Source organism: Silurus meridionalis, chromosome 13 (assembly GCF_014805685.1).
Source record: "Silurus meridionalis isolate SWU-2019-XX chromosome 13, ASM1480568v1, whole genome shotgun sequence".
Lineage (NCBI taxonomy): Eukaryota > Metazoa > Chordata > Actinopteri > Siluriformes > Siluridae > Silurus > Silurus meridionalis.
In genome coordinates, this window is record NC_060896.1 from 19,502,117 (window position 1) to 19,529,867 (window position 27,751).

At 36.0% G+C, this 27,751-nt stretch overlaps 1 protein-coding gene across 4 annotated transcripts in view; it reads right to left on the reverse strand.

Annotated features, from left to right (window-relative positions):
• Window positions 1–633: 633 nt before the first annotated feature.
• The window catches only part of LOC124396137 (latent-transforming growth factor beta-binding protein 4), a 59,482-nt gene continuing 32,364 nt past the window's right edge, over window positions 634–27,751 (reverse strand). For 3 of the 4 annotated variants that reach the window (XM_046865149.1, XM_046865147.1, XM_046865146.1), the window contains 28 exons: window positions 26,063–26,191; window positions 24,238–24,363; window positions 23,548–23,667; window positions 23,313–23,432; window positions 21,791–21,910; window positions 21,270–21,389; window positions 21,076–21,195; window positions 20,834–20,953; window positions 20,108–20,227; window positions 17,831–17,950; window positions 16,727–16,846; window positions 15,818–15,937; window positions 15,230–15,349; window positions 13,012–13,137; window positions 12,674–12,799; window positions 12,267–12,389; window positions 10,521–10,652; window positions 10,242–10,367; window positions 9,909–10,043; window positions 8,736–8,969; window positions 8,118–8,189; window positions 7,837–7,965; window positions 5,107–5,250; window positions 3,464–3,616; window positions 2,899–3,136; window positions 2,502–2,698; window positions 1,793–1,942; window positions 634–1,453 (listed from right to left, as the gene is read on the reverse strand). In XM_046865149.1, coding sequence (XP_046721105.1) covers window positions 1,317–1,453; window positions 1,793–1,942; window positions 2,502–2,698; window positions 2,899–3,136; window positions 3,464–3,616; window positions 5,107–5,250; window positions 7,837–7,965; window positions 8,118–8,189; window positions 8,736–8,969; window positions 9,909–10,043; window positions 10,242–10,367; window positions 10,521–10,652; window positions 12,267–12,389; window positions 12,674–12,799; window positions 13,012–13,137; window positions 15,230–15,349; window positions 15,818–15,937; window positions 16,727–16,846; window positions 17,831–17,950; window positions 20,108–20,227; window positions 20,834–20,953; window positions 21,076–21,195; window positions 21,270–21,389; window positions 21,791–21,910; window positions 23,313–23,432; window positions 23,548–23,667; window positions 24,238–24,363; window positions 26,063–26,191 — 3,797 coding nt within the window. In that variant the 3' untranslated portion in view covers window positions 634–1,316. The remainder of the gene's footprint in view (window positions 1,454–1,792; window positions 1,943–2,501; window positions 2,699–2,898; window positions 3,137–3,463; window positions 3,617–5,106; window positions 5,251–7,836; window positions 7,966–8,117; window positions 8,190–8,735; window positions 8,970–9,908; window positions 10,044–10,241; window positions 10,368–10,520; window positions 10,653–12,266; window positions 12,390–12,673; window positions 12,800–13,011; window positions 13,138–15,229; window positions 15,350–15,817; window positions 15,938–16,726; window positions 16,847–17,830; window positions 17,951–20,107; window positions 20,228–20,833; window positions 20,954–21,075; window positions 21,196–21,269; window positions 21,390–21,790; window positions 21,911–23,312; window positions 23,433–23,547; window positions 23,668–24,237; window positions 24,364–26,062; window positions 26,192–27,751) is intronic. The other variant, XM_046865148.1, reaches the window with a different exon arrangement.

Sequence of the window (27,751 nt, forward strand, 5' to 3'; positions counted from 1 at the left end):
TAAGTCGCTCTGGATAAGGGCCTCTGCTAAATTTTCTTTATAACCCAAATGAAAAGCAATAATATTTGTATATTGTATATGTACTGGTGTGATTTATTAGACAGATTTCTTGTTATGTCGGGTGAACTGCTATTTATTTCCCAAATTATTTTCTTCTGTTTCTTTTACAAACTGCAATCTATGTTTTGGTATTCTAATAGCCAATATACTACATATCTATCCAAACCACACTTCTACTGTTTCAGAATTAGTAGGCCTACATCTTCTACTTCCTGTACATAATACATTTAGTTTTGCCATTCATTGCATGTTTGGAACAAAATCCAAGAGTTATAAAACTACACTTGTGAATTTTATGATCTAAGAATTATCTCATTTATACAATTGAGAAGTTGAGGGTTAAGGGTCTGACTCAGGGGTCTAGTAGTGGCAGCTTGACAATGCTGAGAACTAAACTAATGACTTTTCTAACAGGAATGCAACATCTTAATAATTCTTAATAAAATCAGAAACAGAGAACAGTAAGCAGTGAGGAGGATGGGTTTAGGTAAGGAGGTTAGTCATGAACTTTGAGTGTTTATCTTATAGACTAGAAAATATGAGGTAGTATAAAAAATAAAAATACACATAAACTGCAATATCTGCACATTTATTATTTTTGACACCTCTGAATTATAAAAAAGAATAAATCAAGGAAATACAACAAACAGACCTCTTTGAAAAACTTCATTAATCATTGTAAAATTAAGAAGGCCACAAATACAGTGCATTGTGTTACACATGGGCGATACATAACTGTACAATCAAAAACAAACATTCAAATGCTTTAGACCTCTACGACCTCTATGAAGTTTATTTACCAAATATCAAACAACGCTGAAAAGACTGTGCATTCATAAGCGTGTTTAAATAAACTCTACTTAATTGTGTTTAGTGAATCAGTGTCTGTATTTCAGCTAGACATCTGTTTACAGAGTGAACATAGTTTGTGCTTAAATGGTTTGTCTATTGCATTTCTGTAATGTCTAGAAAATGCTATAGAAATACATATATATATATATATATATATATATATATATATATATATATAAAAACAACAATTTACAGCCGTAAGGGATAAAAACTATAGTGTCTACAAAATAGTCCAATAAAACAGGATGAAGTTAATAGTTCATTCATATTTTTGCTATATATAAGAGTGTGTGTGTGTGTGTGTGTGTGTGTGTGTGTGAGAGAGAGAGAGAGAGAGAGAGAGAGAGAGAGAGAGAGAGAGAGAGAGGGAGAAAGAGAAAGAAAAAGAAAGAGAGAGACTTTGGCTAAACCATTATGCAGTAGTTTGGTCTGCGTGACATGATGAATCCCCTCAGGCACACACATCTATATGAGCCTTCTGTGTTTACACACCGAGCATTTATACATTCAGGAAAGGTTGGGTCCTCACACTCATCCACATCTACAGAAGAGTAAGATAAAACACACGCACACACACAAACAAACAAACAAACACACACACACACACACACACACACACACACACACACACACACACACACACACACACATTTATATTGTTAAATCAGTTTAGTTGGGTTTTTGTGGTAATTATTGTTTCTTCTTTTTGTTGTGATTAAAAATCATTTTTATTGAGACCAGTTTCCAGACTATGCAACAAATCTGTTTATATATAAAATGTATTATTATTATTATTATTATTATTATTATTATTATAATACTCTAGAACTATGTAGTCATACATCACACAGAACTGGTACTATAATAAAGAGATTGTTACCTATACATGTCATAGAGGCGATATCGAGCTGGTATCCATCATAACAGTCACAGGTGTATCCTTCCCCTACACGGACACAGCGGCCATTTTCACAGCCCTGCAGTATACCACACTCATCATCTGACAGGCCAGCAAATGACTCATAACGCCCTGAAACACACACACACCAAATCACACACTAGAACATCAATCGAGACATTATTATGCTTATTAAGCAGAACACATACAATGTAGTGCAAAAAAAATAATAATAATAAAAAAAATAAAAATAAAAATAAAAAAATAAATATATATATATATATATATATATATATATATATATATATATATATATATATATATATATATATATATATATATATATTGGCTTTTTCCTATTTCTTCTTCCAGACAATGACGTCACATACCAGCACTTTTGCTGCAAATGAGCAAATGGGATCCTTCATTTAGACAGATCTGTTTCTATATTGTCCACTATATATTCTTAATAAATCAGCGTTTTCTATTTATCATGAAATGTCTTTGTGTGAATACTATGCAAATTAAATAATACTTAAAAAAAAAAAAAAAAAAAAATATATATATATATATATATATATATATATATATATATATATATATATATTTTTTTGTATTATCAGGTCAATTTAATTTAAATCTAAAAAATAAGATTTAGAAAATTATATAAATGCTGTTTATGTGTACACACTTTCATAGACTCTCCGTGGTCTTTCACTTCCTGGTCTTCTATCAGTGAAAGGTGGGAAAGGGGCGTGGCCTCTCCATGACTCATCTTCATCTTCACCGTCTTCAGCAATAAAGCGTGAGCCATAGGATCGAGGATCTGGTGCGAATGGAGGTGCAACAGCTGAGTCATAATCGTCCTCTTCATAATAAGGCCTAGAGCTGAAATGATAAGAATATATTTATCCTGCTGTGCTACCTGCACTTTCATATCACATTTTATATTGTATTTATATTGTATCAATATTTGTGAGTACAAAAATTATTAGTAATAATAGTATTATTAATAATAATAATAGTAATAGTAAAAGCAATGTCAGCGGCCAGTTATGCAACTTTGATCGCAAACACGGGTTGCCTACCCAAGTTCAGGAGTCATGAAGGGGGGATATGAGTCAGCTGGCTGTGTCCTAAATCCAGATCTACGTTCTGTTCCTGCACTGTAGTCATTGTAATCAGAAGATGGTATCTCCGGGTAAATAGGACCACCATACGGTGGTCTGTAGCCCCCTCTTCCCTGTGGAAGTGGTCCGAAACGCTCCGCATACCGAGGAGAGTTTGGAGGAGGACCGTAAGCACTGCACAATGTCTCATATGCCTCTGAGAAAACACAAGTAGTTGTCTACAATGAGAACTTATGCAAACCAAAGGTGTAATGGACACCAGCAAAACACACTTCTTACAACAAAGTGAAGTCTTCTCCTGAGGGGTTGAGGTGTGGGTGTGGATGAAAAAAACATTGAATAAAGTGAAGCAATGCTATTCTAACTGTATGTTGCAGATTCTGCATTAGGATCTTCTGATGATGTCATATTTGCTCATAAATTGTTTACATACATTACAATGTATAAAATAATAAATGCTTTACTTTGAGCACTTTTAAAGAAATTCATTGTGAGTTATGTGTGTGTGTGTGTGTGTGTTTACCGTCATCTCTGCGCGGACACAGTGCACACTGCAGCCCCCATGCTTCTCCATATAAACAGCAACAGTCGGTAAATGTCATTTGAATTCCTTGCAAAGGTCTCTGACACACCAAATCAGCTGTTACATGCTGCCAACAGATTAAGGGATTCTCATCTAGAGAGAAAGAGAGACAATGAGAAAGAATAAAAAGATAAAGGAGGATGGCAAAGTTCAGCAGAGTGTAGTATTGGCAGTTTAAAGCTCCAGAGTTCTGGTTAAGATCATAAGGGACTAGGAGTACTATCAGTCTAAAAACCTAATTGGGAGGTTGGTGTAGTAGAAAAGGATCTTTAAATACTTAAATAGCTGAATTGAGTAGTTTCTGGAGTGCACAGTAGGTTTGTGTCTCATAAACAGCCAGTGGATCAGCTGTTCTGACATCAAGGGAAGTTAATTTCACCACCAACTTAGGTCCCAGAACAGAGAAAAAGCTTGCACTAATAAGAGACTTAACAAGCACCTGGGTGGCCCCAGGTCCCAATGAATTGTTTTCCCTCTCAGCCTGCACCCAATGTTCCCAAGATCCATTAATGATTCTTCATGACTTTGACCAGTATAAAGTGCTTACTGAAGCCTATCCACTGCTTAGCACACTATACAGTCTCATTAGTAATTCCAACAAGAGACTCAGACCACTAAAGAGCAGCACCACAGTTCATAACTCACAGTTTACGAAACTGACTGGAAAACTTTTCACCTTTCTACAGGCATTAAAAAAATCTTATTAATTAATATTGGTACAGAAAATTATCTTAAGAAAATTGTTGCAAATGTTAACAATTTTCAAAATGCCCACATTTTTAAAACTATAATGGTCACAAACATGTAATAATTTTAACAGTGGTGGACAGTAACAAAGTAAATGTAATTCATTACTGCACTTAAGCAACTTTTTCACGCATCTGTACTTTACTGATGTATTTCTATTTGGGGAGACTTTAACTGACAAAAATTATACATTTTAGCCAGAATAAATAGTTTAACGTTTGATACTTAAGTACATTTGGGGGCAAAAATGTTTGTACTTTTACTTAAGTGAAAGTGTAAAGGCAGCACTTTTACTTACTGGAGTAATATTTTACGAACATATTTCTACTTTAACTCAAGTATATATTTTTTGTAATTCTTCAACCACTGAACATCAAATAGGTTATATTGCTTAAATCGTTTAAGTATGTGCTAATATGACAAAACTCACAATGTACCCTAACTAGTAATATTATCATATGATATTTACTTCACAGTGTTTTAATGTACTCAAAGTTAATGTAACTGAATATTTTCAAATATAATACATCCAATATTTACATTATTTGCTAACAAAAAAGGTGTTTCAAAGTATTCTAACATATCCGTTTTATATTTTCACACATATTTTTAGGATATTTTCTTTTTCTATTTTGGCAAATATGCTTTATTCGAATAAAAGAGCAATTTGAGGCACAGGAAGCAAATCTATGTTAATAATAAATTGATTTTTAGTAAATAAAGCATTTCCTAGTAGTGTTCATATAGTAAACAGACTAATACAGTTTATTTCTCAGAGTATTTACTATCCTTTTCATATTAATGTAGTAAGATAAATGAATATCAGTATATCATACCCATAGTGAGGCTTGAATTGCTGACACAGGAGCGCTGGGTTCCGTCCAGCACCAGAGGAGGCTCGCATGTGCAGTAATATGAACCAAGTGTGTTCACACACAGACCACCCGGACACATTTCCCCACTCTCACACTCATTATTATCTACAGAGAGACAGATAAGAAATTATTTCTCATAATATTCATGTCCGTTATCTTATTATTATTGACTCTCTTGCTTTTGCTGTGACCATAAATACATGTGTGTGTAAGGATATGATCTTAATCATACTGTTATAAATGATGACCTCATCACCAGAGAACGCTTTACTGTTCTGTGGTGCTGTTCATGCATATATAAAGATACAGATACAGAACAGACTTGAAACCTCTGTATAGTGAACTGGGGTAGAAACTTTTAGCTGTTCTATATATGCTCCATGTGAGCAGTAGTAAGTAAGTAAGAAAGTAAGCAGTAAGTCAACCATATAAAGTACATTACACAGTAAAACGAAACAACATTCTGCCAGTACCAAGGCGCCAAATAAAACGGCATAAATCAACAAAAAGCAACACAAAACAAAAAGAAAATGTGTGACAAAAAAAAACATAATACCTTGAGACAGTAGACACAGTGACACTACAGCATGAACCGGTAAAGAATGCAACATTTTAGTGTTACAAAGGATTATACGAATTGCTTGTATAGGTATGTGTCCAAAGTGTCAATATTTTGTGTGAACACCATTGTTATCCAGCACTGCCCCAATGCCCCTGGGTATGGAATTCACCAGAGCTGCACAGGTTGTTGCTGGGATCCTCTTCCACCCCTCCATAATGACATCATGGAGCTGCTGGATGTTAGACACATGAAGCTTCTCCACATTTTGCTTGAGGATGCCCCACATGTGCTCAATAGGGTTCAGGTCTGAAGACATAATTGGCCACTCCATCACCTTCACGTTTGGCTTCCTCAACAAAAGCAGTTGTCTTGTCTTGGCAGTGTGTTTGGGGTCGTTATTAGGTTGGAAAACTGCCGTTTAGCCCAGTTTCTAAAGGGAGGGCATCATTGTCTGCTTCAGAATGTCACAGTACATGCTGGAATCCATGTTTCCCCTAATGAACTGCAGCGCCCCAGTACCAGCATCACCCATGCAGCCCCAGACCATGATGCTACCACCATGCTTGACTGTAGGCAAAAAACAACATTTTCTTGTTACTCCTCACCAGGGTGTTGCCACATATGCTGGACAACCATCTGAGCCAAACAACTTTATTTTAGTCTCATCAGACCACAGGACATGCTCTTGGACCGGTTGTCTTCAAAAAACTTTGGCAGGCTTTCTTATAAGCCAGCTTCAGAAGAGGCTTCCTTCTGGGACGATGGCCATGCAAACCGACATGCTGCACTGTGCGCCGTACAGTCTGAGCACTGACAAGTGGACCTTCCGCTTCTGCAGCACTCATGCGTCTGTTTTTTGAAGCTGCTTCTGCACCTGACGCACAGCACGAGGACTCGACTTCTTTAAATAACTCTTGAGGGGTCAGTTCTGAGAGGAAACCCTCAGTCTTGGAAATCCTCTATATGACCCTGGCTACTATGACTCAGTTTCAGGGTGTTACCGATCTTCTTATAGCCTCGGACGTCTTTGTGGAGACAACAATTCTCAAATCCTCAAATAGTCTTTGCCATGATGTGCCATGTTGAACATCCAGTGGTTAGTTTGCGAGAATTGAACTCAAAGCAACACATTTTAACTGCTCTAATATACGATACACAAATTTGTATGGTCCTGTCAAGTAGGCAAAAACATGAACATGAATAGGACATGTAGCTTTGCATCACTAAGGGTGTATTCACTTTTGTTGCCAGCTATTTTGATAATAATACAGTAAATCTATACTGCATTGACTAACATATATCCAAGTTTCATTTCTATGGTATTGCTGAAATGTGAGGGGTGTACTCACTTTTGTGAGATACTGTATTTTAAATTTGTTACAAGGACAAGTCAAGGTAAGATATCTCGTTTGGGAGGATCTTTCTTGGAAGAAGAATCTTAAAAATATTTACATGAACTCAAATCCTTCTGTTTATTTTTAGTTAAAAAAACCCAGTGATGTCAGATTTTGGGAATATTAAATGTTCCATAATGTCAAAATGAACCACTAGAACATGAAATGTAAAAAGACAGGAAGGAATTTCACATTTCACACAAATTCACATTGAACTTTTTGTTTTAAACAATGTTTTACATTTTTTTGTTTATTCAATATGTTTCTAAGACGCATTTCTAAATTGATTTTATTGGCTTTGATTGATCTATTAAATATTTATAGTATGTAGTGATCTATAGAATATTTACTATATATACTTTACTCAGTAATCTTGAATAGTGTCAATTAATAATATACATTTTTCCTTTACACTGAAAGCTGATTTAGACAGAACATATAAATATATTTTTATCAGTGTTCACTTTGACCCATGATTCAATTATCCAGAAATGAAATCTCTAGAGATGAAGCACTATGACACAAAAAAAGAGTCAAACACAAATGTTGAATTCAACTCTTGCCTAATCAATATTGCTCATGCATTTCAGATCTATAGAGATCAAAAGAGACAGAAGCAGATAACACAAACAGAGTGTACAGTAGATATAAAATGTGTGAAGTATATGACATAATTATATACAATGATTTCAGTGTGTGCCATAAACACAAAAAATCACATAGATGTGTTCTTACCTACACACTCCATTAAGTGTTCAGCATAGTAGTATCCACTAGGGCAGTAACACGAGTAGCCAGGGATGTTGTTTACACACACACCACCTTTGCACAAACTCGCGTTGAAGAGTTTACACTCGTCCACGTCTGCCGTGATGCCACAACACACCAATCAGCAACAACAAGCACAACAAGGCATACACACACACACACAGTTCTTTAGCTTGAAAGAGATACTATTTACAATATAAAGTAAAAGCGTGTGTATGTGTTTGTGTGTGTGCATGTGTGTGTGTTACCCCTATAGCTGAAGGCCCCTACTGCATTAGTCACATAGCCACGTCCACTCGGACACATTGCTTGGAATTCGGCTGAGGAAAATATAATACAGGTGTGTACACATACACTTAGTTGCCAGTTTATCAGGTACACATCGCACTTAGGTCACTTTGTAAGGGTACAGTTACTGACTGTAGTCATTTCATAGAGTGAGTTAGGCTGGTCCAAGTGTATATACATGTGTACAGTGAGGAGAAAGTGAGGACACTGCATACATATATCTATTTTAAATGTACACAGTTTGAACAAATATTGTCTTTTGACTTTATAAGATTTTTGCTTAATATGAATACATTTTGTGCATTCATTAATATTAGTAATGATATTAGCACACAAAAACAGTTAGGGAAAATGGTATTTGGACATAACAAAATTTGAAGCATTAGTACAAAGAATACGATGAAATTCCATGATAATGCACCTCAACTGGTATGAATCAAGGACTTTTGTTTTCACTTTTGTTTTTAAGTCCAATAATCTACTTCAATACCATTTTGACCATCTTTATTGCCATGGAGGTCCAACCAAGCCACCCCTGACTATACTCTCATAACAACACGGGTTGTGTGTTTACTTACGTGTTCCAACTTGTGGGCAGAGGGTCTTTTGACAATTGTGCCCCCAGGCTCGTCCCACAGTACAGCAGCACTCCTGAGCAGTCACATTAGAAGACAGAACTGCACACTGGTCCCTCTCATCCACGTTTGAGTAGCACTCTATTTTCTTTCCTGGCTGAGGTTGTGGTGATGATGATGATGATGATGATGATGATGATGAGGAGGAGGAGGAGGAGGATGACCCCGACCTTGACCCTGACACCCACACACACCCGCCCACAGACATTAGAGATTAGACACAAAAATTAGCACCCTCATTTAAGTCTCTGACCATACACTTAAACATTTTCATTATCCAATGATGCAATAACTCATCAATTTCTCCATTACATATTCTTACAGACATTATTAATAATGAATTAACATTATTTCCATATTTTGTACAACAGAAGTTCTCTGTGTTAAACTGCTATTTGTCTACAGTATAATGAAATAACATTTGTAGTATTTCATATTAAATGCCACGTTCTCTTTACTGTAGCCTCTAACAGTTTGTGGATTAGGTGGTGAACTGTTCGGAAGAGAATTTTATTTTTTTAAAGAGAACAAAGTTGTATAGCCTTCGAGTTGAAAAGTGGAAAATGGTGTCAAGACTGAGCATTAAATAGAGCAGCAAAACGTAAAATCCAAGCAGCAGCATTGTCTTAAGGTGGCACTGATCTTTCCATAGGACAATTTATATGCAGCATCTTTAAAACTGCTTCTTAATATGTAGGCAGTATAAAAATACTTATTTACTTTCACTCATTGTGGATGCCTGGGAAAGCTGGGCCATTTTAGTTTTTTTGAGCTGTATGATTTATATCAAACTTTGGCATTAGAATGAAATGATTGCTTACTGGGCTACTTATCAGAACATCTGATAGAGAAGGTCAGGGGTTCATAGCACAGCAGTGCCAAACTGCAACTAAAGAGACCTTGAGCAAGTTTCACTGTACTGCATTGTGAATGTGACAAATACAGAGGTTTTGTTCTGCTTAATTATCTGTATTTCATAGCTAGGAACACTAGGTGGCAGCAATGAAATAAAGTCAGCCCTGTGTGTGTGTGTGTGTGTGTGTGTGTGTGTGTGTGTGTGTGTGTGTGTGTGTGTGTGTGTGTGTTTAGGTGTGTGTGTGTGTGTGTGTGTGTTACCTGTGGTCACACACTGTTGTGTATTTGAGTCATACACTTCCTCCCGTTTCTCACATTCACACATAAATGAACCTTCAACATTCCAACAGCGTGCCGCACCGCACACACCTGCCATCACTGCACACTCATTAATGTCTACACACACACACACACACACACACACACACACACACACACACACACACACACAGAAAAAAACAACCTATTCATAACCCTACATAGGTCCATGCAACTACCATATATTACAGTGTCACAGTATTACACTTATACTATGTGCTGTAGTGACATACTGTAGACAATGGCTATGAAAAGGCTTGTATGTGTATGACATACCCACGCAGGAAAGTCCGTCTCGTGCTGACTCGTAGCCCTGGTCACAGTGACACTGATACGTTCCAATCAAATTTCGACAGTACATGTGATGGCCACACACACTCTCATTTGCACACTCGTTAATGTCTGAGAGACAGAGGAAACGACTGTGAGAGCAAAATCTTTAATCCAAACTTTAATACTCTAGTGTATATGTGTGTGTGTGTGTGTGTGTGTGTGTGTGTGTGTGTGTGTGTGTGTGTGTGTGTGTGTGTCTGTGTGTGTCTGTGTGTTTCTTACCCACACACTCTCCTCTAGCTGTAATGCTGTACCCAGGCTCACAGGTGATGAAGCAGTGAAAGGAGCCAATGGTGTTCTCACAGCGCTGAGAACCACACACACTCCCACCAGAGTCCACACACTCATCCACGTCTGAAATACACACACACACACACACACACACACACACACACACACACACACACACACACAATTGACCTTATTTATCAAGCTTTTCCTAAGGTTTTGTGTAAATATTTGCAGACGCAAACATTCCACACAACACATTCCAAACAAAGCAAAACACTGATTTCTGTTGGTTACAGACACAAAATTAATGATTTTAGTCAAGATCACACTAAGATGGTGAGTGACAAGCAAAAATACACTTAGGTATAAAGAAAAGATATTTTCACAGAGTTACAGCACCTACAAAAAGTCAAGTGAAGTGTTTATTTATTGTCATTCCTATATGTCACCTAAATAAACTAGAACGAAATGTTGTTTCTCCAGGACTTGTAACACAGAAAAATAGATATAAAACGACATATGCATCACTGTGAACGAGTGCAGAACAATAAATAAGCAGTACAGTAGATACCCAGGGCAATAAATACACAGAACATGTGCTGAAAACTTTGTGGAATCTAACTGAAAGCTGTGCAAATATATTTTAGATAAGTTATAAAGATAAATAAATTATTAAAGATAAATAAGACAAATACTTTGACATGGAATCTGAGAAGAATATATATAGGGTATACTGTATTTCACACACATGTTTGATTTAATTTATGTTTATGATAATAATTTACTTTTAATTGTTTTTTTTTAATCAAACAATGTATTTTAGGATCTCTTGGCCAGAAATCCCTCAGCCCCTTGTGAGCAGCATGTAAAGCAGAAAGGCATGTATCCGCCATATGTGAACAGCTTTATACATCCCAGATCAGTCACCAACACTTTGTTAGGTCACTTAATGTGGCTCTAACAAAGTGATCCACAGCATTAAAAGTAGGTACTTATCTTCTAATATACAACATTTTGTCTTAAATTCATGTTGAATATTATTTGTCTTAGTTTATGGATTTATTAGCAAGCGTTGGCTAACTTGTTAAACTTAATATTAGCTATTAGCTATTTAAGCTTGAGTGTGTAATCTATAAATAAAAGTGTAATACTCCATGTAAATGATACGATTTGATGTCAATTCAGTCATGGTTTCATTCATTCATTGTCTGTCATGTGTACATTTACATGCACTCAGTAGTATGAGTGTGTTTCGAATGTTTCTCCTAAAATAATGAGAATTTCACGAACATTAATTCCATTGTGTAAATACACGTCTATTGCTTGAACAGGTTCATTACAACTATGATTTTCCTGTGTTAAATAGCAAGCCTTTTCCATTTATACTGTACATAAAGAGTACCAACAAAAGTATTGCAAGTATTGTCAATATTGTAACATAAGTCTGTCGGCAAAATGAATTAAAACAAGGAGTTCAAGGAGGATCCCTTGTTACGAATTGAATAACTAATGCAAAGAGACAATGGGAAAAACATTCTCAGAGGTGCCTAAAGGCTTTAAAAATAGTTTCAACTCATTTAGGCCCCAAAATTGGGTCTTTTCTATAGCATAAAGAAGTTTTAGCCATATTCTAACACACAGAATCACACCAGTGGCTCTTATGCTTAAACTGGTGAGAACACTATCTAGCACTTGAAAGGGAAGTGTTGTGAGTGTATGTGTGTAATTGTGTGTTACCCAGGCAGGCTGTTTTCTCAGGATTGGCAGTAAAGCCGGTTTTGCAGTGACACGTAAACGAGCCATCAGTGTTGGTGCAGCGCCCATCCTGACACACTCCATCCCGGGCGCACTCATCCACATCTGTAAACATATACACATACACACACACTTTTAATATTGTGCCTTGATTTTTTAGTTACAGCTTTGTGTGCAGGGGTCAAGTGTCCCAATACTTTTGTTAATATACACATTATGCATCACAAAGTATTAAATATATTATATAACATAAAAAAATGTTATTTGAAATTAATCTTGAACCGTACACAAAACAGCAACGATAAAACTGTGATAAATAATATTAGACATGACAGTCATATATTAGCACATACCCAGACACAGCATTAAACATACTAATAAACACATACCATTACAGACAGTCCCATTGGCACTGGTATGGTAACCTTGAGAGCACACACACATGTACGAGCCCTCGGTATTCACACACTCTCCTCGAGGGAAGCAGAACTCACCCTCCAAACATTCGTTAACGTCTGTTACACCAAATGTAAAAAACAAAAAAACACATTCAATTCTATAGTAAGAGTGCAGTGCTAGAATCAGTATCACGTGTTAGAGGGATTAGGATTAAGGATTGTAGTAGTAAGTGTCAGGGTTAGGGTTAGAAAACCATGTCTCTGTTAATAGGATAAAACAAACAAATGTACAAACTGTAAATTCCCATTATGAACACAAAGTCTCTGACCTCGGCACTGGCGTCCAGGTGCTGTAGCCCGAAACCCAGGTGAACACTCACACCTGTAGGAGCCGTCCGTGTTCACACACACACTCATTGGACCACATATTCCGGAGCTCCCACACTCATCAATGTCTGTAAGTGGCAGGACAAATCAGAGCATTACCACAAAGGTGTGTTCATTTGTATGTACACATTAGCATGTATGGTTTAATGAAATATGTTCATGCTGTTGTACTATAGGATTTAAGAGGATTTTAGTGGCTTTCACTTGAAACTTTGTCTGACACACACACACACACACACACACACACACACACACACACACACACACACACACTCTCTCTCTCTCTCTCTCTTTAACTATCTCTCTCATTTCTCAGCAAATTTGTTCATTTATGATCTGAAATAAATGTTATAATAAAAATACAAAAAATAAAAATAAAAAATAAAAATATATAACTGCAATTCCAACAAAATTGAATGTGAAAGTTGGCTGTAAATGTAAATTAAATCTGAATAAAATGATTAGAAACTCACATTTTATTCACAATAATACATACAAAATATATAAAATGTTTAAACTGGGGAATCGTACTATTTTAAATGAAAAATAAGTAATTAAAATTTTTATGGATGCAACACTTCCATAAAAATACTTTAACAAAAGTTGGGTAATGGCCATGTTTACTACATGTTTACTACCGTCTAGCATCCCCTCTTCTTTAAACAATATTCCGTAGACATCCAGGAACTGAAGAGACTCATTGCTGCAGTTTTTAGAGAGGAATGTCGTTTCATTTTCCCGTTTTAATAATTTATCTATAAAACTTTCTTTCGGCTTCTCCCATTAGGGGTCACCACAGTGGATCCTCCGCATGTTTGATTTGGCACATGTTTTTACGCTGGATGCCCTTCCTAACGCAACCCTCCCCAATTTATCCGGGCTTGGGACCGGCACTGAAAGTGGCTGGGGTTGGTTCCCTGACCGGGGATCGAACTCGGGCCGCAGCGGTGAGAGCACCGCATCCTAACCACTAGACCACCAGGGAACCGTTTTAATAATTTATCTATAATCTAATAATATATTAATCTTCCGGAAAGATGTTCCACAAGAACTTTAATAAAGTCAGGTACTTATATTCATAGAATTGGGGTCAGAGCAGTTAGCAGGCCACTCAAGATCTTGCACTCCAGCCCATGTTAACCAAACACTGTGGAGCTCACATTGTGCACAGGGGCATTGTCATGCTGGAACAGGATTGGGTCTTCCAATTCTTCTAGGGCTTCTAGTAGTCTGCATCCACTCATTCATTACATTCATTCATTACATACATACATACAATTGTGCACGCTTTCAACCTTGTGGTAATAGTTTGGTGGAAAAGCCACATTGGAAAAGTCTGCGGGAAAAGATAGGTGTCGCAATACTTTTGTTCATATAGTGTATTTCATAAAGTTTCCAGGGCAAATCTATAGGAAAGCAATAGATGGAGTCTGGCATAACAAAGATGCAAGAAAAATAGACAGAAAAGTGCAGATGTGTAAGGATGAATGTGTGTGTGTTTGTGTAACAGAAGGCAAACATTCATGCTTGACGATAAAAAGTAGGTGTTTGGGTTTAGAGTTTGTACATTAATGATGTAAAGAATAAAACATGACACGGTGTGTTTTTACAGGGAAAAAAACAACAATGTGGTGGATTGTGATATTTTGAAATACAGCATGTCCAGAAATGTTTCATTCCTCTCATAGCACAACAATTTGCCAAGGATTACAATGTTTTACATAATGAGTTACATAATGTTGTAACAAACCCAGGAAACAATTTCTATTAGATTTTCTTATGGCTATATTAACTATCTACAGCCATTCTCCACAAAAGTGGAAAGTTCTCCATCCTGAAAACTTTTTTCATACAGAAAGATTCACCAGATCAACAATTTATTGTTTTATAAATAACATTTTAATAGTTGAATAGGCTGTGTGTATAAGTGAATAAGTCCCTGTGATTTAGCAGCTAAAATAAAAATGATAGCAGATAAGTATCAATATCACTAAATCTGTCATTACGGAATTCAACAGTGCCATAATATAACATCATTTAACAAACATTACATACTATACATTTTAATTGTTCCAATAACAGGGGGATTATCATGTTTTCTTTGTTCTATATTAATACAAATACTATAGACTAAGGTTGACTTATTTCGTGTATTCTCACCTGTGCAGGTGTTTCCTTTCAGCATGAATCCAGCACGACACACACATGTGAAGCTGCCAGGAGTGTTTTCACAGCGACCATTAGTGCATGGAGATGGTTTCTGACTGCACTCATTTACATCTGCAAACATAAACATAAACGCCTTATTGTCCTGCATCTCTGATTATGACTTTAACAGTAACGCACTTTGAAGTCATGTTTAATTTATATATTATTAATATATAATAATATATAATATAATAATATATGTTTTTATATTATGAAAGTAAGAATGATATTATGCATTCTCCTCCAAAAAACATTTAGAATCTATAGTCAGTGATTGTAAGTGGATTTTTTAAAAACCTGTAGCTAAATTCATTACAGTATAAAACTTATTTTGCTTATTTATTATTATTTAGTTTAAAACACTATCCAAATAAATTATAAAAAAAACTCAAAAAATTCTAAATGTAATGTTCACTTGTGGTGCATAGTGAGTACCAACAGCTTGTAACTAACTAACATTGATTGTACAGTTTTGACATGTATTTCATGTAAATAGATAGAAAACGTATTTAGCTATCGTTTAGACATATTGTTAGTTACCTTGACACTGGCCATTAATGATCTCGAAGCCTGGACTGCATGAAACACACTTAAAAGAGCCAACAGAATTCACACACTTTTGCCCTGGACATTGAAGTTCATTCTCACACTCGTCCACATCTAAGCATGCGGGAAAAACACACACAGATTTAAACCTTAATCACTGTCTATTTCTAACTAGTAAATAATAACATAGTAACTTGTAGCCTCAATGACAGATACAAGAAAAATTAGTTTTTAGCAAAAAAACACTTCTGACATTCACATTTAGAAAATCTAGAAATAAGTTCTTACATTACAGTATATTTATACATTTATACACTGTGTGTGCATGTTAGATGTGTAAATTTATTTATACATTTATACACTATGATATGGTAAGCAGTCCTACACCAGATTTATGTGGACACCTGACCAGCACACCCATATGAATTCTTTATCAGCTTTTTAAATTCACACAAAAATATACACTGTAGCATGAACTAAACCCCACTGAACACAGTGAACACTGGAACATGAAATGTAATGCTGACTAAACCTCTTTAGCAGAGTTAGTTGTAGCTCAACAGTTATGGCCCTTGGCTACTGATCAGAAAATCAGAAGTAATCCAAACTGCCTTCGATAGGCACATAAACAATACCCGTTTGCTTCTCCAGTCCAGGTGTGTAGTATCATTGCTGACCCTGCACTTCAACATAAAAAAAAATAGGATGTGCAAAGTAATGAACCCCTGGACTCCTCACTTGATATCAGCACCTGACCTCACCAATGATCTTGTGGTTAAATGAGTACATTTCCACAGCTACACTTCAAAATCTAGTTAAAACCCTACCCAGAAAAGGTAAGGTTACAATAAAAGCATACGAGGGGACCAGCTTTTACATAGGATTGTGTGATATGATGTTTACCTGTGCAGGTATTTGCCTCCAGTCTAAATCCAGGTCGACATACACATTGGAAACTTCCAGGGGTATTTTCGCAGCGTCCGTTAGGACAGAGACGTGTGTTCTGAGCACACTCATCCACATCTGACACAAAAAAACAACACAATATACACCATGTCCATGTTGATCACTGGGTATACAATTTATATAGTATTTAGTCTATAATATTATCATAGTGTTTGTAATAGAAAGAGGGCTCTCAATGCAGGCAGCAGTTTTGCATCAAGGAGGGAAATGAACTAAATTTAAAGATGATTAATCAGTCTGAAAAATTATTATGTGACATCAAGGTTCATCTTTCTTTTTTATTTTAAGTCCTATCCAGAGTCCATTAATTTATAAAATCTTGTGTGACATAATTCCTTTATTTGTAGTGGCTTCTCTTTGAAATTATACACGATTTGTCTTAGTTCATCTCTATGAAAAATATTGTCCAAATGACCTACTGTTATAGGTCACCAACTCTAATAACTATATATCCAGCTGGCACATGGAAAGTATGAAGTCATCCAGTGAAAGTAATTCAATTCAGATAGTGTTTAGTGGGTTATTAGTATTGTAACACCAATGCCAACATTAGTACTGGAATAATATCTATCAGGAATTCATTACTGTGAGAAAATGAATCACATTGTCAAATTCAGAGTTTCTGGACTGCAGTCCTTGTTACAGGATACAGAATAGGAATGGCAACAATCGTTGTACACTGACTTTAACTGTAGTGTCTATATCTGGCTCAATCAAGAGGGTTCATTCATTTCTATCTATTTCAGAAGCCATTCAACTCACTCCTGAGAGGTTTGCTTCTACACTCTATTCAACCTGTGCACTAATCCAGAATGTGGCTATATGACCTGCTTTCAACCTTCTGATATTCTCTTCTGAGTTCCTGTAGGTGCCTACGTTGGATTTAAAATGCAAACACATGCCAACAAAACCAAAAATAATAAAAATATCTTCGAAGGATAATGCCAACATATGTTTTTTTTCTTCTTTTTTAAATGATTTTGCCTTGAATAGATACACAAATAATAAATGTATAGTAAGTATGACTGAGAAGATACTTACCTGTGCAGGTGTTTGCATTCAATCTGAACCCAGGTAAACATAAACATTGGAAACTTCCAGGGGTATTTTCGCAGCGTCCGTTAGGACAGAGACGTGTGTTCTGAGCACACTCATCCACATCTGACACAAAAAACAACACAATATAAACCATGTCCATGTTGATCACTGGGTGTACAAATGATATAGTATTCAGTCTATAATATTATCATGGTGTTTGTAATAGATAGAGGGCTCTCAAGGCAGGCAGCAGTTTTGCATCAAGGAGGGAAATGAACTAAATTTAAAGATGATTAATCAGTCTGAAAAATTATTATGTGACATCAAGGTTCATCTTTCTTTTTTATTTTAAGTCCTATCCAGAGTCCATTAATTTATAAAATCTTGTGTGACATAATTCCTTTATTTGTAGTGGCTTCTCTTTGAAATTATACACGATAGGTTTTTTTGTCTTAGTTCATCTCTATGAAAAATATTGTCCAACTGACCTACTGTTATAGGTCACCAACTCTAATAACTATATATCCAGCTGGCACATGGAAAGTATGAAGTCATCCAGTGAAAGTAATTCAATTCAGATAGTGTTTAGTGGGTTATTAGTATTGTAACACCAATGCCAACATTAGTACTGGAATAATATCTATCAGGAATTCATTATCGTGAGAAAATGAATCACATTGTCAGATTTAGAGTTTCTGGACTGCAGTCCCTTGTTACAGGATACAGAATAGGGATGGCAACAATCCTTGTGCACTGAATTAAACTGTAGTGTCTATATCTGGCTCAATCAAGAGGGTTCATTCATTTCTATCTATTTCAGAAGCCATTCAACTCACTCCTGAGAGGTTTGCTTCTACACTCTATTCAACCTGTGCACTAATCCAGAATGTGGCTATATGACCTGCTTTCAACCTTCTGATATTCTCTTCTGAGTTCCTGTAGGTGCCTACGTTGGATTTAAAATGCAAACACATGCCAACAAAACCAAAAATAATAAAAATATCTTCGAAGGATAATGCCAACATATGTTTTTTTTCTTCTTTTTTAAATGATTTTGCCTTGAATAGATACACAAATAATAAATGTATAGTAAGTATGACTGAGAAGATACTTACCTGTGCAGGTGTTTGCATTCAATCTGAACCCAGGTAAACATAAACATTGGAAACTTCCAGGGTATTTTCAGCGTCCGTTAGGACAGAGACGTGTGTTCTGAGCACACTCATCCACATCTGACACAAAAAACAACACAATATAAACCATGTCCATGTTGATCACTGGGTGTACAAATGATATAGTATTCAGTCTATAATATTATCATGGTGTTTGTAATAGATAGAGGGCTCTCAAGGCAGGCAGCAGTTTTGCATCAAGGAGGGAAATGAACTAAATTTAAAGATGATTAATCAGTCTGAAAAATTATTATGTGACATCAAGGTTCATCTTTCTTTTTTATTTTAAGTCCTATCCAGAGTCCATTAATTTATAAAATCTTGTGTGACATAATTCCTTTATTTGTAGTGGCTTCTCTTTGAAATTATACACGATAGGTTTTTTTGTCTTAGTTCATCTCTATGAAAAATATTGTCCAACTGACCTACTGTTATAGGTCACCAACTCTAATAACTATATATCCAGCTGGCACATGGAAAGTATGAAGTCATCCAGTGAAAGTAATTCAATTCAGATAGTGTTTAGTGGGTTATTAGTATTGTAACACCAATGCCAACATTAGTACTGGAATAATATCTATCAGGAATTCATTATCGTGAGAAAATGAATCACATTGTCAGATTTAGAGTTTCTGGACTGCAGTCCCTTGTTACAGGATACAGAATAGGGATGGCAACAATCCTTGTGCACTGAATTAAACTGTAGTGTCTATATCTGGCTCAATCATTCATTCATTTCTATCTATATTAGAAGCCATACAGCTGCTTGTTCTATCCTATGTCAGTCTAAAACTGGGCTACTGCAACTCACTCCTGAGAGGTTTGCTATGGTTATATGTCTTGCTTTCAACCTGTGTGGCTATATGTCTTGCTTTCAACCTTCTTAAATTGTCTTCTGGGTTCCTATAGCTGGCTACATCGGATTTAAAACACTGATACTTGCCAACAAAACCAAATATAGACCAGCACCCACACAGAAAAAATATCTTGAAGACCTCAGAAGGATTGTTCCAACTTATTTTTTTATTTATTCATTTTTAAATGATTTTGGCTTAAATAGATACACAAATTGTATACGTATAGTAAGTATGACTGAGAAGATACTTACCTGTGCAGGTGTTTGCATTCAATCTGAATCCAGGTAAACATACACACTGGAAACTTCCGGGGGTATTTTCACAGCGTCCGTTAGCACAGAGACGTGTGTTTTGAGCACACTCATCCACATCTGGGACAAAAAAAACAACCGCAAATAAGACACGTCACACATGCTAATCACTAAGCAGACATATTATATAGTATTTAGTCTACAATATTATTGTTTTTCCCCCATCGGAAGATGAACTGAACTTCCCCTAGATGTCTGAACAAATACAAAAAACAAAACAAATAAAGACTTCATAATAACTATAAAAATGTTTTGTCTCGTGTATTCATATTATATTACCTCATAGTACTTTTAGTCTCTGACCAAGTGAAGTATGAAGTATGATTTTTATTGGTAGAAACCTCTTCTAGCACTCCTCTAAGTTAATTTAGATAAAAATGTCTGTCTCTTAAATGCTATAAATGTAATCGAAACTATTTCATTGCCATTCTATGATTAGGTTTCAGGATGGCTGATCAAAATAGCAAAACTGCGACACTGACGTTCTCCTGAAGAAGTGTGTTCAAGTTAATAGATATACTCTACTAGCTTGCTAATTAGCCAAGATAGTAAATACACATGCTGGTTTCTCAGAGCAGCTAGTTAACAATTTTATCATATACACAATGTGCTAGTAGCATTCTATCTGATATAGAGATAAAAAGAAAAAAATCAAATTTTTCTGACCTGTGCATTGACCGTTATGAAAGGTTAATCCAGCACCACAGGCTGTGCACCTGTATGAACCTGGTGTGTTCACACACACCTGACCACGACACTGCAGAGGGTTCTCACACTCATTTACATCTAAAATGCACACACACAGAGGTGTACTACATTATGTACTGCATACATCTTATTCTTTACCTATCTCTCGCTCTCTACTAATGCAAAGACAGTACAGGCCTGAAAGGCAATATGGATTTCACCTGTGCATTTGTTATCGTGAAGCTTGTACCCTGTATGACACACACATCTGTAGCTGCCAAGTGTGTTCTCACAGCGACCATTAGAACAAGGGGCAGGAATCTGACGACACTCATCAATATCTAAGGGATCAGATTGTACGTTTATTATGAAATGGTATAAATAAAAGAAGAAAGTTATAAAACAATGTATTTACCTGTGCATTTTCTGTTGGTTATTACAAACCCAGGGCCACAAGACACACATCTGTATGAACCCAGAGTATTAATACATCCCTGACCAGGACACTGCAGAGAGTCCTCACATTCATTTACATCTAAAAAAAAAACAACTAATTATAAATAAAAGATACAAATGCATATACACCATCAGTTGTCCCATAAATTTGTTGGGTTTTGGTTAGAAAATATGAAAACATTGTATTACCAAATATGCTAATAATGCATCAGCTTTCCACCTTAGATGCAATTTGTTTTGTTTAGCATCTCTTAGCTAGTGTTATTCTTATTCCTATATTATTTCTGAAAGTATACCTTTTTGAAATGTAATGCTAACATAAAATGTGTGAGATTGAATATATTTGGCCTACTTGTATGTAAACCTTCGACTTCATGTGCATACAAAACAATTAAATTAATGAGAATAATAAAAAAAAAGCAAACTTTATTAAATTAATAGAAATATGAACCAATAGAAAAAATAGAAACTGCACTGTACCTGAGCAGGTGTTACCCTGTAGCTTGAAGCCTATATTACACACACATCTGTAGCTGCCTGGCATGTTCTCACAGTGGCCATTAGAGCAAAGGGCCGGACGCTGACGGCACTCATCAATATCTGTGGAACATGAGAAAAATTAGCAATAAACATCATCAGGGACTCCTTAAATCCCAGTCAAAAACAGGTTATCCTCCTTGCATCCAGAAGGAGAAGGAGACAGAAGGAGAGGAACATATGCAACAGAACCAGCTGGTACAGGGCCAGCATTTTTCCATGTATGTACATTACAGCACAGTGAAATTCTTTCTGTGCATATCCCAGTGATGTTAGGAAGCTGGGGTCAGAGCATACGATCAGCCATGATACAGTTCCCCTAAAGCACAGGGGATTAAGGGCCTTGCTCAAGGTCCCAGTAGTGGCAGCCTGGCGATACTGGGGCTTCAACCCCCGACCTTCCAGTCAGCAACCATCTCCCATAGAGAAGACACTAATGGCTGATTTATACTGTACGTACTGTTAATCTTCTGTGATTTGGGCATAACTTGTGCACATCAGTTTTAAAAGAGAATGTGCAAAGTTGCAGACAAGGTTTTAGGACTGCATCTATTGTGTGTATCTCTGTATTAGTCCAGACTCTGTGTATTAATAAAGACTGATTGCTGTTATAAATGTATCTGGATATTTTTGTAACTTAGCAAATACTTTTGGATATAGGGGCAGTGGTTTTCAATCACACAAACCAATGACAACAATCACATCCACAGCAAAACACTTTACAGTCGTTCTTAGTTGCTTTGGGGCGTTTCTCAGATCAGAAATGTAATTCTAAAAACTACTTGTTCAACCTCCACATCATATTGTCATTTGTGCTCATCATAAGAAAATTTCTTGTTGCTTTGATCAAATTGTGAATGCTTTTGTACATTCATTTAATTGATTGTGTACAAGTGTCTGCTTTTTGCAGACAATTGTACACAATCAATTCTTTTTGCAGACAAGTGTACACAATCAATTAAATGAATGTACAAAAACATTCACAAATTGATCAAAACAACAAAAAATGCTTTTATGTGCACAAGTGACTACATGATGTGGAGGTTGAAAAAGTAGTTTTGAAAAACTGAGAAAAACTAAAAGAGAAAGAGAAATGTTTTGGCTTGGTTGTGCATTTAATTAATACAAGACGTTATACAATCAATTACTAAAAAATTATTTGTGCACCTTAACATTACCTACCAGTAGTTGCTAGAAACATTTAATCAGAAATGTATTAAAGAAATGTTTGATTAGTGCGCAATTAATGTGTAATTACTAACAAGGAATGTTTACACATTATACTGGAGGATGCAGGTTACATTAACCATGAAACAAATAAAACTACTAATGCCAACCAGAATAAAACTACTAATGGCAACCTTCGAGAGCCAACATTTCTTGGTGAATAGACAATTTAGGGCAAGAAAATGTGCATGTAATGGTTCCTTTAAGCAAAATAAATACGTGTGTTGATAGAGCACACCTGAGCACTGGCCATTAAGGAGACCAAATCCAGGTTTGCAGAGCACACAACTGTAGGAACCCTGAGTATTTATGCACTCCTTCCCTGGACAGCGGAGCGGGTCATCACACTCATCAATGTCTGAAACACACAGATGGATTCTATGACATCAACAATTTCATACGTCATTGTCGCTCAACAGAAAAAGGCAGAGTGAGACACTGGGCTATACTGAACATAAGAATTATAGAATTACCTGCACATGTGTTGTTCTGCAGCTTGTATCCTGTCCTGCACACACACCTGAAGCTGCCGAGCGTGTTCTCACAGCGCCCATTAGTGCAAGGGTTAGGGATCAGACGGCACTCGTCAATATCTATAGGAGATTGAGCAAATGTTTTCAATTTAAATAAAGGTCTGCCGTTGAGTATGTTGTAACTAACACTATTTAAATAGTGCTAAAAAAAAGAAAATAGGCAAAATATGATCTCTGTATAAAAGATGCACCCAGAGTTTGAAGGATAAGTGTAGATCATGATTTTTTTCCCTGTACGAAATTACAATCGTATACATTTAAATCTGGATAGAGCACAATTTAGGTATTAAATTCCCAATATTTGCATTAAATAACTATATAAAAGAGAACAAATTGTGGCAGAGAGATAGCTGAAATGGTTGACATTTGCAGAAAAAATTTGCTCTAGTGTATAGCTAATATCAGTAAAAGACCAAATCTGTGTTTCAACAGCCATTTAAAAACCCCAGTAACTTCTTTTCCTTTAAAAAATGTGAACATTGGTCAACTTATAGTCGATATAAACTGCCAAACTGGAGTGCTAGCACACACATTCGATGAACTCTTGAAGTACTCTCAAAGCATTCTGTGAACAATCCTGAAGCAGGATTAGCTGCTAAAAAGACGAAACTGCTGTTAACACACACTGACCTGAGCACAGGCTTTGCTGGGAATTACTCTGAAAGCCTGAAGGACACACACAGCGAAAACTTCCCACTGTGTTCTCACAGTGACCAGCCAAACATGGCCTCGGAGACAACAAACATTCATTTACGTCTGCGAATACACAAAGTGATACATTTCAATATGTTTTAATTAATCAAAATCTAATTTTAGCATGTGCATTACTAATGCACAAGAAAGACAGAGAGTTGTTTTTTTAAACATAACATATTTTACATACTGTGTAATAAAATTTTATATGGATAGACTGTATTATGTGTAATACAGAACTAGAGTTCTGATGTTTTTAGATGACCTCATGCTCCTATGCCAGGCTAATAAGCTCATTGGAAAGAAGGTTATTTACTAGCTACTAGCTAATACAATAGCATGATTACAGAAAGTTGTGATAGGTATATGTTCATTACTGAAAACTTCATGCTGTTTAATGCGCTACTGTATTAATTACTTACAACAAATTCTAAAACGTACTCTTCAAACAAACAGCATATAAAAGTATATAATAAAGATGAGTAACTACAAATGAAAATGCCAAAACTTGGTTTTATTGCAGTCTATTTAATAGCAAGCTGCTAGCTAGTAGGCTAATTAGTGGTTTGTACAGTTGCTAAAAAAATTGAGGACTTGAGACATAAACTTATATCTTCCTTTAAGGACTAATAACAGCTGAGAAGGTTTTAACGTTTGGATCCCATGACCTTCAGGGTCAAAGGTTATTATATAGCCAGCAAAATAAAACTCTAAAGGTGATTTTGTGGCTGGTCAATACAAAGACTCCTGAAAACAAAAGCAGATTGTTTAGCTGAGGGTAATGCTACTTGTGTGAAAGCCTGACCAAGTCTTCAAACTCTTTGAAATGAACTTTGACCTTTAGGAGCTTTAAAAGGTCCCTGGGAAAATGTAGAAAAGACTAAAGCATGTAAAGTGGTCAAATGCAAGAAAAAAAATAAACAAAAACAAAACAATGGCATCCCTTCCATGGATAATTGTTGAATTTAATTCAGATTTTAAGTGTTAAAGAAATAATATATAAACATCAGATATCAGGTACATTTTTTTTTCTGATTTCTATTTGTTATATATTAAATTGCACTATTTAATGCCAAAACAGATTTAGTGGTTAAAATCAAAAACGTAATATTGTGTTTTAATTTAGTTCATTGTTTTTTATTAGATTGTGGTGCCACTGTATATACTGAAATCAAATTCAGTGCACACAGAATAGTGGTTTATCAGCTGTTCATCAGCTCTGTAGCATGATGTGTGAATTCTGCCTTTTTTCTCATGCTGTGTCTTCTTTTTCATTGTAATAAACAGTAAAAACCTTAAACTCTTATTTTTTTTGCTATATAATTCCTATTTTTTGTGGCTAATTTGTCCATAGCTGCCCATTAAGCATGCTGAGAAAAATAAATAAATAAATAAAATAATAATAATAATAATAATAATAATAATGTCGAATTTAATTATTAAGGAGGGTCTAAGAAACATTCCTTCTGCTAACGCACCACCACTGAGACAAATTTGCTTACACCGTGTCCAAAAATTATTACATACATTTTTACTACATACTTATATATTATATTATAGCACTCAAAATGAGAAAGATCAAAGATCATGTTTCCAATATTTTTATTTTGCCCTGTTTTGTCCCAAGTTGTTTGTACAAGTATTTCTCTACCAGAGAAGGCAAGCTTTCATAGTTTAACCACATGCCAGAAATACACTTATTTTAGTGTCTGCTATTTTGAGAAAATTAGAATGCAAGAGAAGAACAGGGAACATTTCATACCTTGGCAATGACCTGCTTGAGAATTGAGAATGAATCCAGAATTACACAAACATGTGTGTTTTCCCCCAGCCTTATTGATACACCGACCAGGCCCACAAACCTGAGGGTTAACCTCACACACACGCTTGTCTGCAAAACACACATAAACAGTGTTAATAGCAGTGATGACTGATTGTGACACACACACACACACACACACACACACACACACACACACACACACACACACACACACACACACACACAGACTGTTTTCAAAGTGAATCCTTTTTTTTTTTGATTGAGCACACCAGTACCCTCAGGCAAGTGAAGAAAAATAGAGTGAAAAATAACTACAAAAAGAAGTGGATGATCAACCCTGCTTTACCCTTGTTCATTATAGGGAACATGAGATCTGTTTTTAATAAAATGGATGAATGCAGACCAGTAATTTTATACTCAGTGCATTTTTTATAAAGACCTGGCTAACAGTACTGATTCCTGATGCCTCATTGCAAAGCATCCATATAATGAATAACACAGAAAGAGTGGTAAAAGCAGAGAGGTTGGGGCTAGCAATAAGTAAAGGATAATTAAACCTAAACATAAAGTACATTTAAAGTAACAACTTTGAGCTACATAGAGCTATTAGCCTGGTCATATTTCTGTGTCCTGCCCTCTGCCAACAAAGACGTGAGGTTAATCATGAAAATCTCTGTAACTCTTTGCCCGCTTTCATACAGTATGCAAACTGCCATTCCAAAGCATATTTGGAATAACTTAATAAGTTATTTGCAATAACTGCCTAAATATAGAAAGGTGCACAGGTGTTCCTAATAAAGTGGATTGTAAGAGCATTCAAATTCATCCCAAAGGTATCCAACAGGGTTGATGTCAGAGCTCTCCAGCAGACCACTAACAACCATGTAAACCAAATCTTCATGGAGCTGGCTTTGCACACAGGGGCATTGTCATACTGGAACAGGTTTTGGTCTCCTCTAGTTTAAGTGAAGGAAAAATGTAATACTGGAGCATTGAAGACCTCTTATACAATTGTGTGCTTCCAACTTTGTGGTAGAAGGTTAGGGAGGAACCATATATAGCTGAAAAAGCCAGGTACTTAGCCTATATCGTGTATCTATATATCATATATCGAAAGGTAAAGAATTATGTATCCTGTATCATAAAGCAGGAAGCTATTGGCTAAAGTCAAGCACACAGCATGTCAAGCACACAGTCAAGCACACAGCATGTCTCACACTCTTACTAGCCCTGATAGTAATGTACATTTACGGCTTGTGACACACACCCAAATCCAGAGCAACTTACAATTATGGGATTTATACACTAAACAATACAATTTAATTCAATTCATTTTTATTTGTATTTGTATAGCGCTTCTAACAATGAATATTGTCTCAAAGCAGCTTTACACAAATAATGTGGTGATTAAATGTAAATATGTTCTTTACAAGTAAGTTTGTCCCTGATGAGCGAGCCGGTGGCGACTGTGGCAAGGAAAAACTCCCCGAGATGGCATAAGGAAAAAACCTTGAGAGGAACCAGACTCTAAAGGGAACCCATCCTCATCTGGGTTGCACCGAATGTCCATTTATACAAATATCTAAACAGATAAGGGTACAGGGTTCTGGGCCCAGCAGTGGCAGCTTGGTGGTGCTTGGATTTGAACTTACAACCTGCCAGTCAGAA